Source organism: Indicator indicator, chromosome 36, assembly GCF_027791375.1.
Source record: "Indicator indicator isolate 239-I01 chromosome 36, UM_Iind_1.1, whole genome shotgun sequence".
In the NCBI taxonomy this organism is placed as follows: domain Eukaryota; kingdom Metazoa; phylum Chordata; class Aves; order Piciformes; family Indicatoridae; genus Indicator; species Indicator indicator.
This window is the reverse complement of record NC_072045.1, coordinates 3,708,109-3,721,706: the sequence shown is the minus strand read 5'-3', so window position 1 is coordinate 3,721,706 and position 13,598 is coordinate 3,708,109. Positions and strand designations below refer to the sequence as shown.

Below are 13,598 nucleotides of genomic sequence, written 5' to 3'. Positions count from 1 at the left end.
GGAAAATGGAAAGGGGGAGAAAATGTGGGACATAGAGGGGAAAAGGAAAGAAACTGGGGAGGGGGAGGAAGGAGAGAAACTCGAGGGGAAAAGGAGAAAAACTGGGGCGGGAGGAAATGTTGGGCACCAAAGTGGGCAATGAGAAAATGAGGAAGAAATGAGGGAGTACGAAGGGAAAAGGCGAGAAGCTAAGGGGAATGTGGGTGACCATGGGAGAAATGAGAAATGGAGAGAAAATGTGGGAGACTGAGGGGAAAACGGGAAACTGAGGAGAAGGTGAGAGGAAATGAGGGAGAGCAAGGAAAATAAATGAGGGAGAACTGGAGGAAATAAACTGAGGAGAAATTAGGGATGAAGAGGGAGAAGCAGAGCATCGAGGGAAAATGAAAATTCTGAGGGGAAGAGATGGAGGGGTAAATGCTGGGGGAAGAGATGGAGGGGTAAATGCTGGGGGAAGAGATGGAGGGGTAAATGCTGGGGGAAGAGAGGGAGGGGAAAATGCTGGGGGAAGAGAGGGAGGGGAAAATGCTGGGGGAAGAGAGGGAGGGGAAAATGCTGGGGGAAGAGAGGGAGGGGAAAATGCTGGGGGAAGAGATGGAGGGGAAAATGCTGGGGGAAGAGATGGAGGGGAAATGTGAAGGCTAGAGGCTGAGTGAGAACAAGAAGAATCTCGGGCAAGCAGAGCCGCCAGCTTCCTCGCCAGCCAAGCCTCAGCCCTGCCCAGCCAGTCCAGACTGCCGTGTCCGCTGTACTGGGAGCTAGGTTTCCCTCGTTCTCAGCTCATTTGTGTAAGAGATTAATAAACGGGTTAGATTCGCTGCCGCCAGCGGCGGGGAAGCGTGGGCCGAAGGAGCGAAAAGGGGCGGGTTGGCGCAGCCGGAGCGCACGACAAGGCCCGAGCGCTTGATCCCGGCGCCGGTTGGCAGCCACGCTGCGCCAAACCTGGGGGGTCGGACACTAGAGAGGGAAGGCCCGGGAAGGGCACCGGGAAACAGGGCGCAAGCCCGAACCCAACCACGCCGCAGGGCCGGAGCCCGCCGCTGCGTACCACCACGCCCGCCGTGGAGAACAGGGGGGGAACAGGGCAGGCGGCGAGGCCCCGCTCCCTCCCACTCCCTGCTTGACCCAGCGCGGTCCCCGCCCCTGTTCCCGCCCTCTCGGCAGCCCGCCCACCGCCTATTGGGAGCAGTCGCTGTCCATCAGATAGAGGAGGGGCAAGCCTTCGGCACCCGGGCGGAAGCCCCGCCTACAGGCGTAAGACGGCGCCGCTATTGGCGGCGGGCGGGTGCCTCTCTCCTGGCGTCGGATTCCGGTTCCGCGGGGCGGGCGCCGGGGGGGTGGCGGGGCTGCTGCCTGTGAGTGACACACAATGAGGCGAGCGGCGGCGGCGGGGCCGTGAGGGGCCGCGACCGAGGAGGCGGCTGCGGCGGCCGAGGCGGCGGGGAGGGGGGTGGGGGGGGACCAGCAGCGACTTCGCTCCTAGAGGGGGGGGGGAAGAAAAAGGGGGGGGAAGAGGCCCCCCCCCGCCGACCGGCTAGCGAAACCGCCGCGGCGGGAGAGAGAGAACGAGCGAGCGAGCGGGGCCCGCGGCACTGCACCCAGCCATGGACAATCAGGTGAGGGGAGCGGCCCCTCCGCATCGCCGTGGGGGTGGGATCTCTCGGTACAAGCCCTGTAGCCAGGAAGACACGCGTGGGGGAGCTGCGCGCCCCCCACTGCACCGGAGGAGGGGGTCCTGCACCGGAGGAGGGGGATCCTGCACCGGCGGAGGAGGCCACCCCGCTCCTGGTGAAGGGACGGTTTGGTTCCTCCCGGTGATGTTGGAGGCATCGCCTCCCCAATCGAGGAGGCAACACCCCCTCCCCATACCCCTTTTTTTGGGGGGGTGGGGAGAGGTTTCTCAGTCCTCGCCCCTTCATGGGCGGCCGCGCTGCAGCCTCGCCCGCGGTGGGGGGTGGCAGCAGCATTTCCCGCAAATTCCTGCCCGGGCTTATTTACGGGGAGGGGTGGTGCCGACGTTCCTTACCCCCCCTTATCCCCATCAGCCGTCGTGTAAAGGGTTAATGCCACCGGGAGAGTTATTACCGCTCCGGGGAGGCGGAGGGAAGCCTCCTGTTAGCGGCCGGGCGGCTGCGGTGCTGCAGCGGGCGGGGATGGATGCTGGAAGTTTACCTGAGGTGATCCAGAGCGGGGGCTGGCTCAGGCCTATTGTGTGCGGGTGAGGGCTGCTAACAGGTTAGCTCCGAGGCTGTGAGGTGCAGCAGGCTGAGCCCCGCTAGCCTCTGCGTGAATAATCAGCCGTAGGGAGAGCGGATGGAAACTGCTTCTGGCTTTCGAGGCAATTAGCACATCAAACGAAACGAAAAAAAAAAAAAAGAAAAGGAAAAAAAAAAGCAGAGCAGCCTTCAGAATGTTTATTGAGAAGTTGAAAAGCAGACTTCTTTGTATTGCTACAAATTGTTTGAATAGGATCCTGATTTCCCTTTGTTGAGAGACATGCTTTGGGTTGGGGGGAAGGTGGAGACGGGGGGGCGGGGGGGGGAGTGGGGGGAAGGAAAAAAAAAAAAGAAATTAAGAATAACCCAAACCCTTCCATTTTCAATGGAGCAACTTTGGATGCTGGTGATGTTGGGAGAGGTTTATTTTCAAATGTGTTTCAACTTCTGGCTTAATTTGTAGTGATTGTTAATTGGAGTGGTATGTGAGGAGTGTAGCAAAGCACAACTTTCCCTCTCAGTTCAAACACTTCTCTTTTGCTGTTGAATTTTCTTCTCATCCACATAGTCCCCATCTGTTCCTCAGCTAAAATTTCTCAGCCGTTTCCAACTCCAAAGGCAAAGAAAAAAAAAATAATTCTGTCGACTTGAGAGTCGTTTGAGCTTCTCTGGAGAAGGGTAGTAACTGGCAACAGTAGCAGGTTTTAAAGGGTAATGATGGAATCGATAACGTGAGCCTGCAGGGAACAGGCTGGCTGGCTGGCTGGCAATGCTTCTGTGAACGCTGTGGGAAGTATCCCAGCTAGAGCAGGGCTGGGAGCACCCTCCTGTGTGAGCTCAGGGTTTAGGCAGATGCTCTTCTGTGAGCTCAGGGTTCAGGCTCATACTCTTCTGTGAGCTTAAGGTTTAGGCAGACACTCTCCTGTGAGCCTAAGGTTCAGGCAAATGCTCTCCACAGCATCTGCTGCCATTGTTTTGGTTGGAAATGATCTCCAAGATCATCAAGTCCAACTATCAACCTAAACCCACCATGGCCATTAAAGCATGTGCCAAATGCTCTTCCCCTGAAGGAGAGATGCTGTGCTTTGAGGGAAACACCCCATGCCCTTATTCCTTAGATGAAAGAGCAGACCGGCTGTGAACCTTCGTTCTTAGCTCAGAAGCGAGATGGAGCTGCTGTAGCTAATCCCTAAAAAGCACAGAATGGGGTAAAAAATGACCTGCCAAGAGAATGTGCAGAAGAAGGTGACTTAAAGAGATGTTGTAGTGCTGGTGAGGCAATTAATGAATCAGAATTGTTTCAATTGGAAGAAACCTTTAAGATCATCAAGTCTAACCTTCAACCTAAGACCACTACAGCCATTAAACCATGTCCTGAAGTGCCACGAGATGAGTTTGTCCCTGAGTCTTGGTATTGCTGTGCTGGATGGCAGCTGAAGGTATTTTGCTGTGCAGATAAACTGCCTGAAAGAGTGAGTTAAGGCTTAGAGTGGAAATTAGAACCGGACTGCAATTTGGGAGGTCGAGCTTTGATGCCTGGTGCTCTGCAGACCTCCTGTGTGATCTTTTTACAAAGGAAAGAATACAGAGCTGGAGTGACTTAGGCTGTCTCAGAAAGTATTAACCACGCTCTGAGAATCCCATTCCCATCAAATGCCAGGTGGGGTGTGCAGAATATTTCTTTTTTCAAGCCTCAATCATGGTGGGAAAAGTAGGATAATGCTTTTCCTAGAGCTCAGGGAGCTTTCTCTTGCCATGTTTATTGTCTAACATCTTGCATTCATAGAATGGTTTGGGTTGGAAGGGGCCTTAAGGATCATCTGGTTCCAACCCCCTGCCATGGGCAGGGACTTTCCACTAGCCCAGGTTGCTCAAAGCCTTGAACTCCTCCAGGGAGGGGGGCAGCTACAACCTCCCTGGGCAACCTGTTTCCATGTCTCCCCACCCTCATTGTCAAGAATTTCTTCCTCATCTGCACTCTCAGTCTCCCCTCTCCCAGCTCAAAGTCATTGCCCCTCGTCCTGTCACTCCCAGCCCTTGTCACAGGTCCCTTCCTGGCTTTCTCATGGTCCCCTTTCAGGTACTGGATCATGCCCTCAGTTTATCTCTGTGGCCACCTGTACTACTGATAATGATAAACCATTTCCTCTCCCAATGGTAACTGAGAACTCCCAGAAAAAAACAGATACTTAATTTTCAGGTCTTAGGTGAAGCAGAGGGTAAGGACTAAAACCTGCCCCTTTTTTATAAGCTTCCAGTTGCCAAAGCTGGAATTTGATGGGTTTGAGGTTGCTGCTGGTGTGGTTTGTGTAACATCTGTGCACCAAAGCAGTGAGTAGTCTGATACCTTCAGTCTTACTCCTCCTTTACAAATCCTGCCCTAAGGTTTTTCCTGCTCCAGCTCGTGCCTGAATCACGTTTGCCTTTCCTCTGTTACATCTGTTCAAGCCATTTGCTTCCTCCTGACTGTGAAGCCCCCACGATATGTGGAGCTTCACAATTAATTTAAGATGGGTTTGAAGACATTTAATGGGATTTTGGGGGCTTTGAGTGAAGCATTGAATGCACCTTCCCCTGCTCCTCGGTGATTAAAGGAGGATTCGGGAGTGCAAAGCAGATTTGGGTCATTGTAGAGTTGGGTGTTGTGCAGGAATGCTCTGTGGTGAGCTGAGCTTTGGAAATGTGTTAATGGAATATACCTAAAATAATAGAAAGAGCATCAGAGATTTGTTCCAGTGGTTTTACATGTTCATAGATTTATAGAATGGATTCTACCCTTGGAGCTGATTTGTTTTGGGAACGGAGCTGGAAAAGAAAATTGGGGGCGAGCTTGATCAGTCCTTGAGCTGGAAACTGCTTACAACTGGGAAGTGCTGGAGGAGCAAAGGCTGCTTGTAGGAATTTCATAGATCTGTGGAATAGTTTGGGTTGGAAGGAACCTTCAAGATCATTCAGTTCCAACCCACTTGCCATGGGCAGGGACACCTCCCACCAGCCCAGGTTGCTCAAGGCCTCATCCAACCTGGCCTTGAACACCTCCAGGCAGGAGGCATCCACAACCTCCCTGGGCAACCCATTCCAGTGTTTCTCCACCTTCACTGTCAAGAATTTCTTCCTCATCTGCAGTCTCAGTCTCCCCTCTCAAGCCATTGTCCCTCGACCTGTCACTCCCAGCCCTTGTCAAAAGTCCCTCCCCAGCTCTCCTGGAGCCCCTTTCATGTACTGAAAGTCTGCTCTAAGGTCTGCCTGGAGCCTTCTCTTCTCCAGGCTGAACAGTCCAAACTCTCCCAGCCTGTCCCCATAGGAGACTTGCTCCAGTCCTCTGATCATCTCCAGGACCCTCCTTTGGAACTGAAAATACCATAACGCACCAATTCCTGCTCTGATTTTTCTTACTTTAAGATCAGTTTTCTGTCAGTGCTGTGAATCCTGGAAGCTGTGAACATCAAGTTCTGCCTCTGACGCTTTCTAGAAATAAAGATTCCACAATAAGGACTTTGCTTGACAATAGGGGTGAGAAGCCAGGCAGATAAACCTTATCCCTCTTCTAAAGCTGTTTCCTCTGCTAATATTAGGAAGAAAATAGGTATGGAGTGGTGCTAGGAGCTATTTTTATTGCACCTTTTCTGTTGACAGCACAGAATTTGCAGGATGAAGCTCATCTCTCTAAGGAGGCTTTTGTGTTCCTCCCCTAGTGTGATCCAGCAGCTTCTCTCAGTGTGTGTGGGGGCTCAGGGGAAGCTGTTTGATTTTCTTTTTGGTTTTGCCTGATGGTTTTACCTCTGTCTTAACCACAGTGCACAGTTCAAGTCAAACTGGAGCTGGGGCACCGAGCCCAACTGAGGAAGAAGCCAACCACTGAAGGCTTCACTCATGACTGGATGGTGTTTGTCCGCGGCCCGGAGCAGTGTGACATCCAGCACTTTGTGGAGAGGGTGGTCTTCAGGCTGCATGAGAGCTTCCCAAAGCCCAAACGTGGTGAGTATGCTTTGCAAGGTGCAGTTATCCCAGAAGGGACCTCTGGAGATCAAGTCCAACCCCCACCCCACCCCGCCCCAGCCCCTTGCCAAAGCAGGGACACCTCGAGAAGGCTGCACAGGAACACGTCCAGGTGGGGGTTGGATGTCTCCAGAGATGGAGGTTTCATCACCTCTCTGGGCAGCCTGCTCCAGGGCTTCAGCAGCCTTACATTAAAGAAGTTCTTCCTCATGTTTAGATGGAGCTTCTGATGGTCAAGTTTGTGCCAGTTGCCCCTTGTGCTGTCACAGGGCACTGCTGACAAAAGACTGTCCCCATGAGATGTGGCCTTGGGCAGCCTGATCGAGTTGGAGGGGTCCCTGCTGCCTGCAGGGGAGTTGGAGAAAATAGCCTTTGAGGGTCTCTTCTAACCTGTGAATCCTTTTGCCACCCACCCTTGGAGTGACAAGATCCTCCTTCAGGCTGCTCTTTCCCAGCCTAAAAAGCCCCAATTGTCTCAGTGTTAACTGACAAGGGAGATGTTCCAATCCCCTCAGCATCTTTGTAGCCCTTTGCTGAACCCTTTCCAGCTTATGAGCTTTCTGTACCCTCTTCAGATTGAGATCTTGTGGGTATGGAAGAGCTTTGTGGGAGTCAGGGTTGTCTTGAACTGCCACTTTCCTGTAAAATACCTTCTTAAAGAGAAGCAAAATGTCCATTGCCTGCACTTCAGCTCTGACCTTCACTGTCTTTGTCTGAGGAAGGTCAGGGAGAATGGGACCTTGCTTCTGATGAAAGGGCTGGAGGTGAAGTGCTTTCTCCTCTTATTTAAGCATTAGTAATGTTTAGCTTGTCAAGAGAGTGACAGCAGAACATAATTCAGGTTACAAAAGGGGAACCATGGGTTGGATTTGTTGGTATTCACCAAGGCAAGCTGGAACTCTGGGATCAGTGAGAGCTGCTTGAGTACCTGCCTGGCTGAGGAGCTGGAGCCTGGAGGCTTTACATTGGTCATTAAGGAGCCATCAGGATTCCTGCAAGGCTGGTGAGACATTGACCCAGCTTGCCTGGAAAGGTGGGGGGTGCATAGCACGGGGACATGGACCTGTTGGAGCAGGGCCAAAGGAGGCCATGGCAGTGATGGGAGGGCTGGAAGCCCTCTGCTTTGAGGCCAGGCTGAGAGAATTGGGTTTGTTCAGCCTGGAGAAGGGAAGGTTCCAGGAAGACCTTCTGTTGGCCTTTCAGTGCTTGAAGGGACAGAGAAGAAAGCTGGGGACAGACTATTGAGCAGGGCCTGTTGGGACAGGACAAGGGGGGATGGTTTGAAACTGAAAGAGGGAGATTCAGGCTGGAAAGAAGGGAGAAATGTTTGACACCGAGGGTGGGAAGATCCTGTCCCAGGTTGCCCAGAGAGGTGGGAGCTGCCCCATCCCTGAACCATTTCAGGTCAGGTTGATTGTGGCTCTGAGCAACCTGCTCTGGTTGGGGATGTCCCTGCTGAGTGCAGGGGGTTGGACTGGGTGAGCTTTAGAGGTCCCTTCAACCTCAACCAATTCCAGCCTCAAGTGCCAGTTCAGGTGGCATTAGACCCAGCAGATACCATGATGCCCCTGGCTGTGTGTTCCAGCTCTGCATACAGCTGCAAGCACAGCTGGGGAGAGCTTTCCAGTTGGAAGGTTATTTTCTGCTGGATCTGTTCTTTGCTCTTTCTGCCTGAGCAGCAACATGAACCTTATTGTTGGCAGAGGGAGCAGGACACATGGTTGAGGTGGAGGTGCAGGAATTGCCCTTTTCAGAAGCAGCTCAGACTTAGATCTCTTTCAGATGGTGTAACTGCATCTGCAGTCTTCCTCTTCTGTGCTCTTAGGATTGGGGCTGGCTGCTGAGGAACATTGCTGGAAATGACTTCTGAATGTGCATCCTTGGAAGGCTGCTGGGCACACAGGGTGCTGGAGGCTTGCCCTCTGCACTGGGTGTTTCATAGCATCCTAGAATGGCTCAGGTTGGAGGAGACCTCAGAGCTCAGCTACTCCAACCTCTCCACCACAGGCAGGGACACCTCTCAGCTAGACTCAGCTGCTCAAGGCCTCATCCTGCCTGGCCTTGAGCACCCCTAGGGAGAAAGCATCCACAACCTCCCTGGGAAACCTATTCCAGAGTCTCACCACTCTCATATTGAAGAGCTTCTTCCTCAGTTCCACTCCAACCCTGTTCTCCCTTAGCTTCAAACCCTTTCCCCTTGTCCTGTCTCTAGACACCCTCAGGAAAAATCCTTCTGCAGCCTTCCTGCAGGATCCCTTCAAGCCACTCCCTCTTGCCCTGTTGCTTGTTCCTTGGGAGAAGAATCCAACCCCCACCTGGCTCCAGCCTCCTGTCAGGGAGCTGTAGAGAGTCAGAAAGTCTTCCCTCAGCTTCCTTTTCTCCAGGCTGAACCACCCCAGTTCCCTCAGCCAGCTTGGTTTGACCAAAGGTAGGACATAAACAGTGTGGCACATGCAGACTAATCCTAGATTGCTCTGAGGGAATTTCCTCAACTGGTTTGCTGTTTCTTGGAGCAGGACCTCGTGGTGAAGGGACTGTGGCATGGTGCCAGCAGGTTGCTTGTGTGGTGATTTGACTTGTTTGAAGAAAGCAGCAGAGGAACAAAAGCTCCTTGGAGAAAGCCCTCAGGTTCTTGCTGCCACGTTGGAACTGTGCTTTGGTGTGGGGCTTTTCCCCCTGAATGAAAGAGTTCTTCCATCAAGTTGAAATTAAAGCAGATCTAAAGGTTTTGCTTATTTTTAGAGGCTCTTTCTGTTCCCCAGTCGGATTTGGAGTGCTGCTTCCTAACACCTTAATGATGGGAGAATTGTGTGGAGCTGCAGATAATACATCTGCATGAAAGGGAATTAATTTGTCTGCTTTTGAGGTGTGAGGAACTGTTTCATCATTTTAATCACTCAGAATTCTTTAGAGAAAGCAGAAAGATTTGCACTGAATTCCCCTTAATTACTTAATTGACTTTATTTACATAGATTGTAGGGCAGAAATTACACACAAGTGCATCCAGCTCCCAAGAGGGAGAGTATTAGAATCATGGAATGGCTTGGGTTGGAAGGGAGACCTTAAAGGCCATGGGCAGGGACACCTCCCACCAGCTCAGGTTGCTTAAGGTCTCATCCAGCCTGGCCCTGAACACCTCCAGGGAGGGGGCAGCCACAACCTCCCTGGGCAACCTGTTCCAGTCTCTCTCCACACTCACTCTCAAGAATTTCTTCCTCATCTCCAGTCTCAATCTCTTCTTCCAGCTCAAAGTCATTGCCCCTTGTCCTATCCCCACAGACCCTTCTGAGCAGCCCCTCCCCAACCTTCCTGTAGGTCTTCTTCAGATATTGAAACGTAGCTCCAAGCTCTCCCTGGAGCCTTGTCTTCTCCAGGCTGAACAGCCCCAACTCTCCCAGCCTGTCCCCACAGGGGAGGTTCTCCAGCCTTCTGATCATCTTCGTGGCCTCCTCTGGACCCTCTCCAACAGTTCTATGCCCTTCTTGTGCTGGGAGCACCAGAACTGCACTTCAGGTGGGGTCTCAGAGGAGCAGAATCCCCTCTCTCATCCTGCTGGTCAAATACCTGTGTTGGTCTCCTATTTCTTCTGGCATCTGCTCTGTAGAGCTATGGCATGGCCAAAGAAAGGATCGTAGAGCCCCCTGAGTGGGCTGGCACCATACTGAGACACAGTGTGACAGGAAGGATTCAGCAGCATGCAGACAGCACAGGGAGTGGGACAGGAGGAGCTGAGGCAGGAAGCATGCAGATGAATTTCTTAGAAGCAATGAACTTTGGTGGTGGATGTGTCAGCAGCTAGCAGCACCCTGCCCTCAGCAGCAGAGTGCTTCACCTTCCTCTGCTTCCTTGTACATGAGATGAACAGCAGCAGGGACCTGCCCTTCAGCTCTGCTTCAACACCTGGCTGAAGCAGCCTCTGGTGTGGCCCTTGAGCATTGCAGCAGACTCTCAAAGGACTGGATCTTAGGAAGAAGTCCTTCAGTCTGAGGGTGGTGAGACTCTGGAATAGGTTTCCAAGGGAGGCTGTGGATGCCTCCTCCCTGGAGGTGTTCAAGATCAGGTGGGATGAGGCCTTGAGCAGCTGAGTCTAGCTGAGAAGTGTCCCTGCCCATGGCAGGGGGGGTGGAGTAGCTGATCTCTGAGGTCCCTTCCAACCCAACCCATTCCTTGATCCTATGAAACCAAACTCCACTCACCTGGAATGGTCCTTGGTGGCCACCACAGTGAATGTTACCTTCCTGTACTGTTGCAGCTCCCACCTTGTTTTGCAGACAGCTTTGACTGGCAGTGTGTGGAACAGCACAGCAATGGGCTCCAGATCTCACTGCACAACCAGCTCCCAGGGACTCTGGCCTGCAGTGCTTTCTGTCTCCTCTCCATGGGAGGAGCTCAGAACAGATTTCCATGTTCTTAACTAAGCCTGGGACCACCACCTTCCTCTGCTTTTCCCACAAAGACCAAGGCTTTTAAGTGCATCCCAAGCTGTCAGAGACACATTCCTCACCTTGCAACTCCTTTTTGGCTGAGTTCTGGGCCACCTTTAACCTTTCTTGTGTTCTCTTTTCAGTGTGCAAGGAGCCCCCTTACAAGGTGGAGGAGTCTGGCTACGCAGGCTTCATCATGCCCATTGAAGTGCACTTCAAAAATAAGGTAGAATCTGATTTCTGCTCTTTTTAATTGTTTCTGAGCTGTCCCAGAGCCTGAAAGTGCCTGACAGAAGGACTTGAGATGCTGTGACTGCTTTATGTGTGTGGTTTTTATTAGTCTAATAAAGAGAAATGTAACTGGGGAGCTGGAAGCTTCCTGCCAGAACTTCAAAAGAAAGCTGCCTTATTTTTTTTTTCTTAATTTCTTTTTTTTTTTTCCTGGCAGAAATGAGAATTGTATTGAAAGGTGATCCCAGGACAGTGTGATGGGCCTGGAGATTCAAACAGAGATTGTCTGGAGAACCCAAAAGCAGTTTGACTCTGCACACATTGAGAAGTAAATGAATAGAAGCAGTGATTTTTTTTGAGAAACATTTGGAAATTCTGTGACTGGCAAGAGATGGGGGAAAAAATTCATTTTATTTGCAATCAAATTATCTAGACAGGTATCAGATTTAGCCAGGTTTTGGAGTATCAAATTTACCCAGGCCCAAACCAAAACAGCATTCAACAGCTGTGTTCAAAATGTTGTTGTTCTGCTTCAGTCCTCTTCCAAATAAAACCAAGAAAACACTAAATATTTTGATGTTTTGTTGCCAACAAGCCTCTTGAAAGGCAAAATTTGGGCTTTCTTGCTTGTTTGAAGTCTTCCCACAGAGGTCACATGCTGCAGGTTATGAAAACAGGGCTCTGGGCACTTCTGGGCCTGTGAACTTGGTTTCAGTTAAATTGTTTTTGTTGAACATTGAATCTTTCTGGTTTTGATTACTGCTTAAATACGGAAGGAAAAAAAAAAAAAGTCCCATTCTGCTTTTTAAGCCCAAGAGGGAACCTAGAGAAACTAAACTTGTCACTGTGGATGTGTTGGCAACCTCAGCCCCTTCAGTCCTCCAAGCATCACCTGTTCCAGATTCATAGATTGCATCAGGTTGGAAGGGATCTTCCAAGGGCATCTTGTCCAACCCCCCTGCACTCAGCAGGGACATCTCCAACTGGTGCAGGCTGTCCAGGGCCACATCAATTCTGATCTTGAATGTCTCCAGGGATGGAGCCTCAAGCACCTCCCTGGGCAACCTGTTCCAGTCTCTCCCCACCCTCACTGTGCAGAACTTCCTCCTGGTGTCTAACCTAAACCTGCCCTGCTCCAGTTTCAAACCACTGTCCCTGGTCCTATCCCCACAGGCCCTTCTCAACAGCCACTCCCCAGCCTTCCTGTAGGTCCCCTTCAGATATTGAAATGCAGCTCTAAGGTCTCTGCATGGTTGGAAGTTAAGCTTGGTGCTTAGGAGTGCTGGAAGCTTAGAAGGTGCCTGACATGAAGAGTTTGGCTCCTCTGCCTGCTGATGGAGTTGCCTTGAAGTGAGCTGTGATTGTTGCCAGGAAGGTGGAGTGGAAGGAGAGAGTCCAGTGGAGGCTACAAAGCTGCTGAGGGGCCTGGAGCAGCTCTGTGAGGAGCAAAGGCTGAGAGCCCTGGGGCTGAGAGCCTGGAGAAGAGCAGCCCCAGAGGGGAGCTGAGCAATGCTCAGACAGAGCTAAAAGGTGGAGGGTAAGGGACTGGGGCCAGACTCTTCTCAGTGGTGCCCAGGGACAGGGCAAGGGGCAGGGGGCACAAACTGGAACTCAGCAGGTTCCTTCTGAACAGGTTGGTTCTGGGATTGGGTGGCAAATGCTGTTTGTAGGTGGCTGGGCAAAGGAGCTGGGTGGCTCTTTTTGGCCATCCGCTCCCCACATTCTAGCAGGTTTTTGTTGATCCTCTGAGTTGAACCCAGGAGTTGCAGAGGCTTTGGGATCTTTTTTTTTATTGCTGCATGTTTAGGTGAGAAGAGAAGGGATTTAAACAGTGAACTAAGCTGTAGAGGTTGAGCTTTGCCATGGTTGGCTGAAAGTTGTTTTTTCCACAGCTGAAGCCTCCTTTCTGAGCTGTTTCCTTTCCCTGCTCTAATTTGTTAGCAGGATGATAAATAGCAGTGGTCAGAGCCAGGGTACTCTTTGCTTTGGCTAAGGAACCACAGGGCTGAGCACTGCTAGCAACAATTTGACTGAGAGTGGCTTAAGAATGGTTTTAATGAACTTCAGCAGGGATATTTTCTTAGGCAACTGGGCACCAAGCTGCCCATTAACCCCTTGTGCTGGGGTAGCCTCTTCCTGCTGTTGGCTGTTTGGAGTGGCACAGTTGGTGCTGTGAGCCCTGCTGAGGCTTTTAGTGCCTTTCTGGCAGACAGAGATGTGTCAGCAGAGGATTAAATAAGAGGCAAGAGGCTGTTCTCTTTGAACATAGAATAGAATCTTGGAAGCATCTGGGTTGGAAGAGACCTTCAAGATTCAGCCAGTCCAGCCTTTAACCCAGCACTGCCAGGGCACGACTAAACCACAGCCCTCAGCACCACATCTCCATGGCTTTGAAGCCCCTCCAGGGATGGAGACTCCCACCGTTGCCCTGAGCAGCCTGGGCCAGGGCTTGACAGCCCTTTTGAGGGAAGAAATTGTTCCTAAAAGCTCTGGGGAGACCTTAGAGTGGCCTTCCAGTGTCTCCCCACCCTAACTGTCAAGAATATCTTCCTCACCTCCAGTCTGCCTCCTGTCTCCCAGCTCAAAGCCATTGCCCCTCATCCTGTCTCCACAGACTCTTCTAAACAGTCCCTCCCCAGCCTTCCTGCTACTGAAATGCAGCTCCAAGGTCTCCCTGGAGCCTTCTCTTCTGCACCCCCAGTTCTTTCAGCCTGCCTCCATAGCCCCA

General features: G+C 51.7%; 1 protein-coding gene across 1 annotated transcript in view; it reads left to right on the top strand.

The window, feature by feature from the left end:
• Positions 1-1,604: 1,604 nt before the first annotated feature.
• MLLT1 (MLLT1 super elongation complex subunit) overlaps positions 1,605-13,598 on the top strand; it is a 33,674-nt gene continuing 21,680 nt past the window's right edge. The window contains exons 1-3 of the mRNA XM_054396208.1: positions 1,605-1,616; positions 6,014-6,194; positions 10,783-10,865. Of these exons, the coding sequence (XP_054252183.1) occupies positions 1,605-1,616; positions 6,014-6,194; positions 10,783-10,865 (276 nt within the window). The remainder of the gene's footprint in view (positions 1,617-6,013; positions 6,195-10,782; positions 10,866-13,598) is intronic.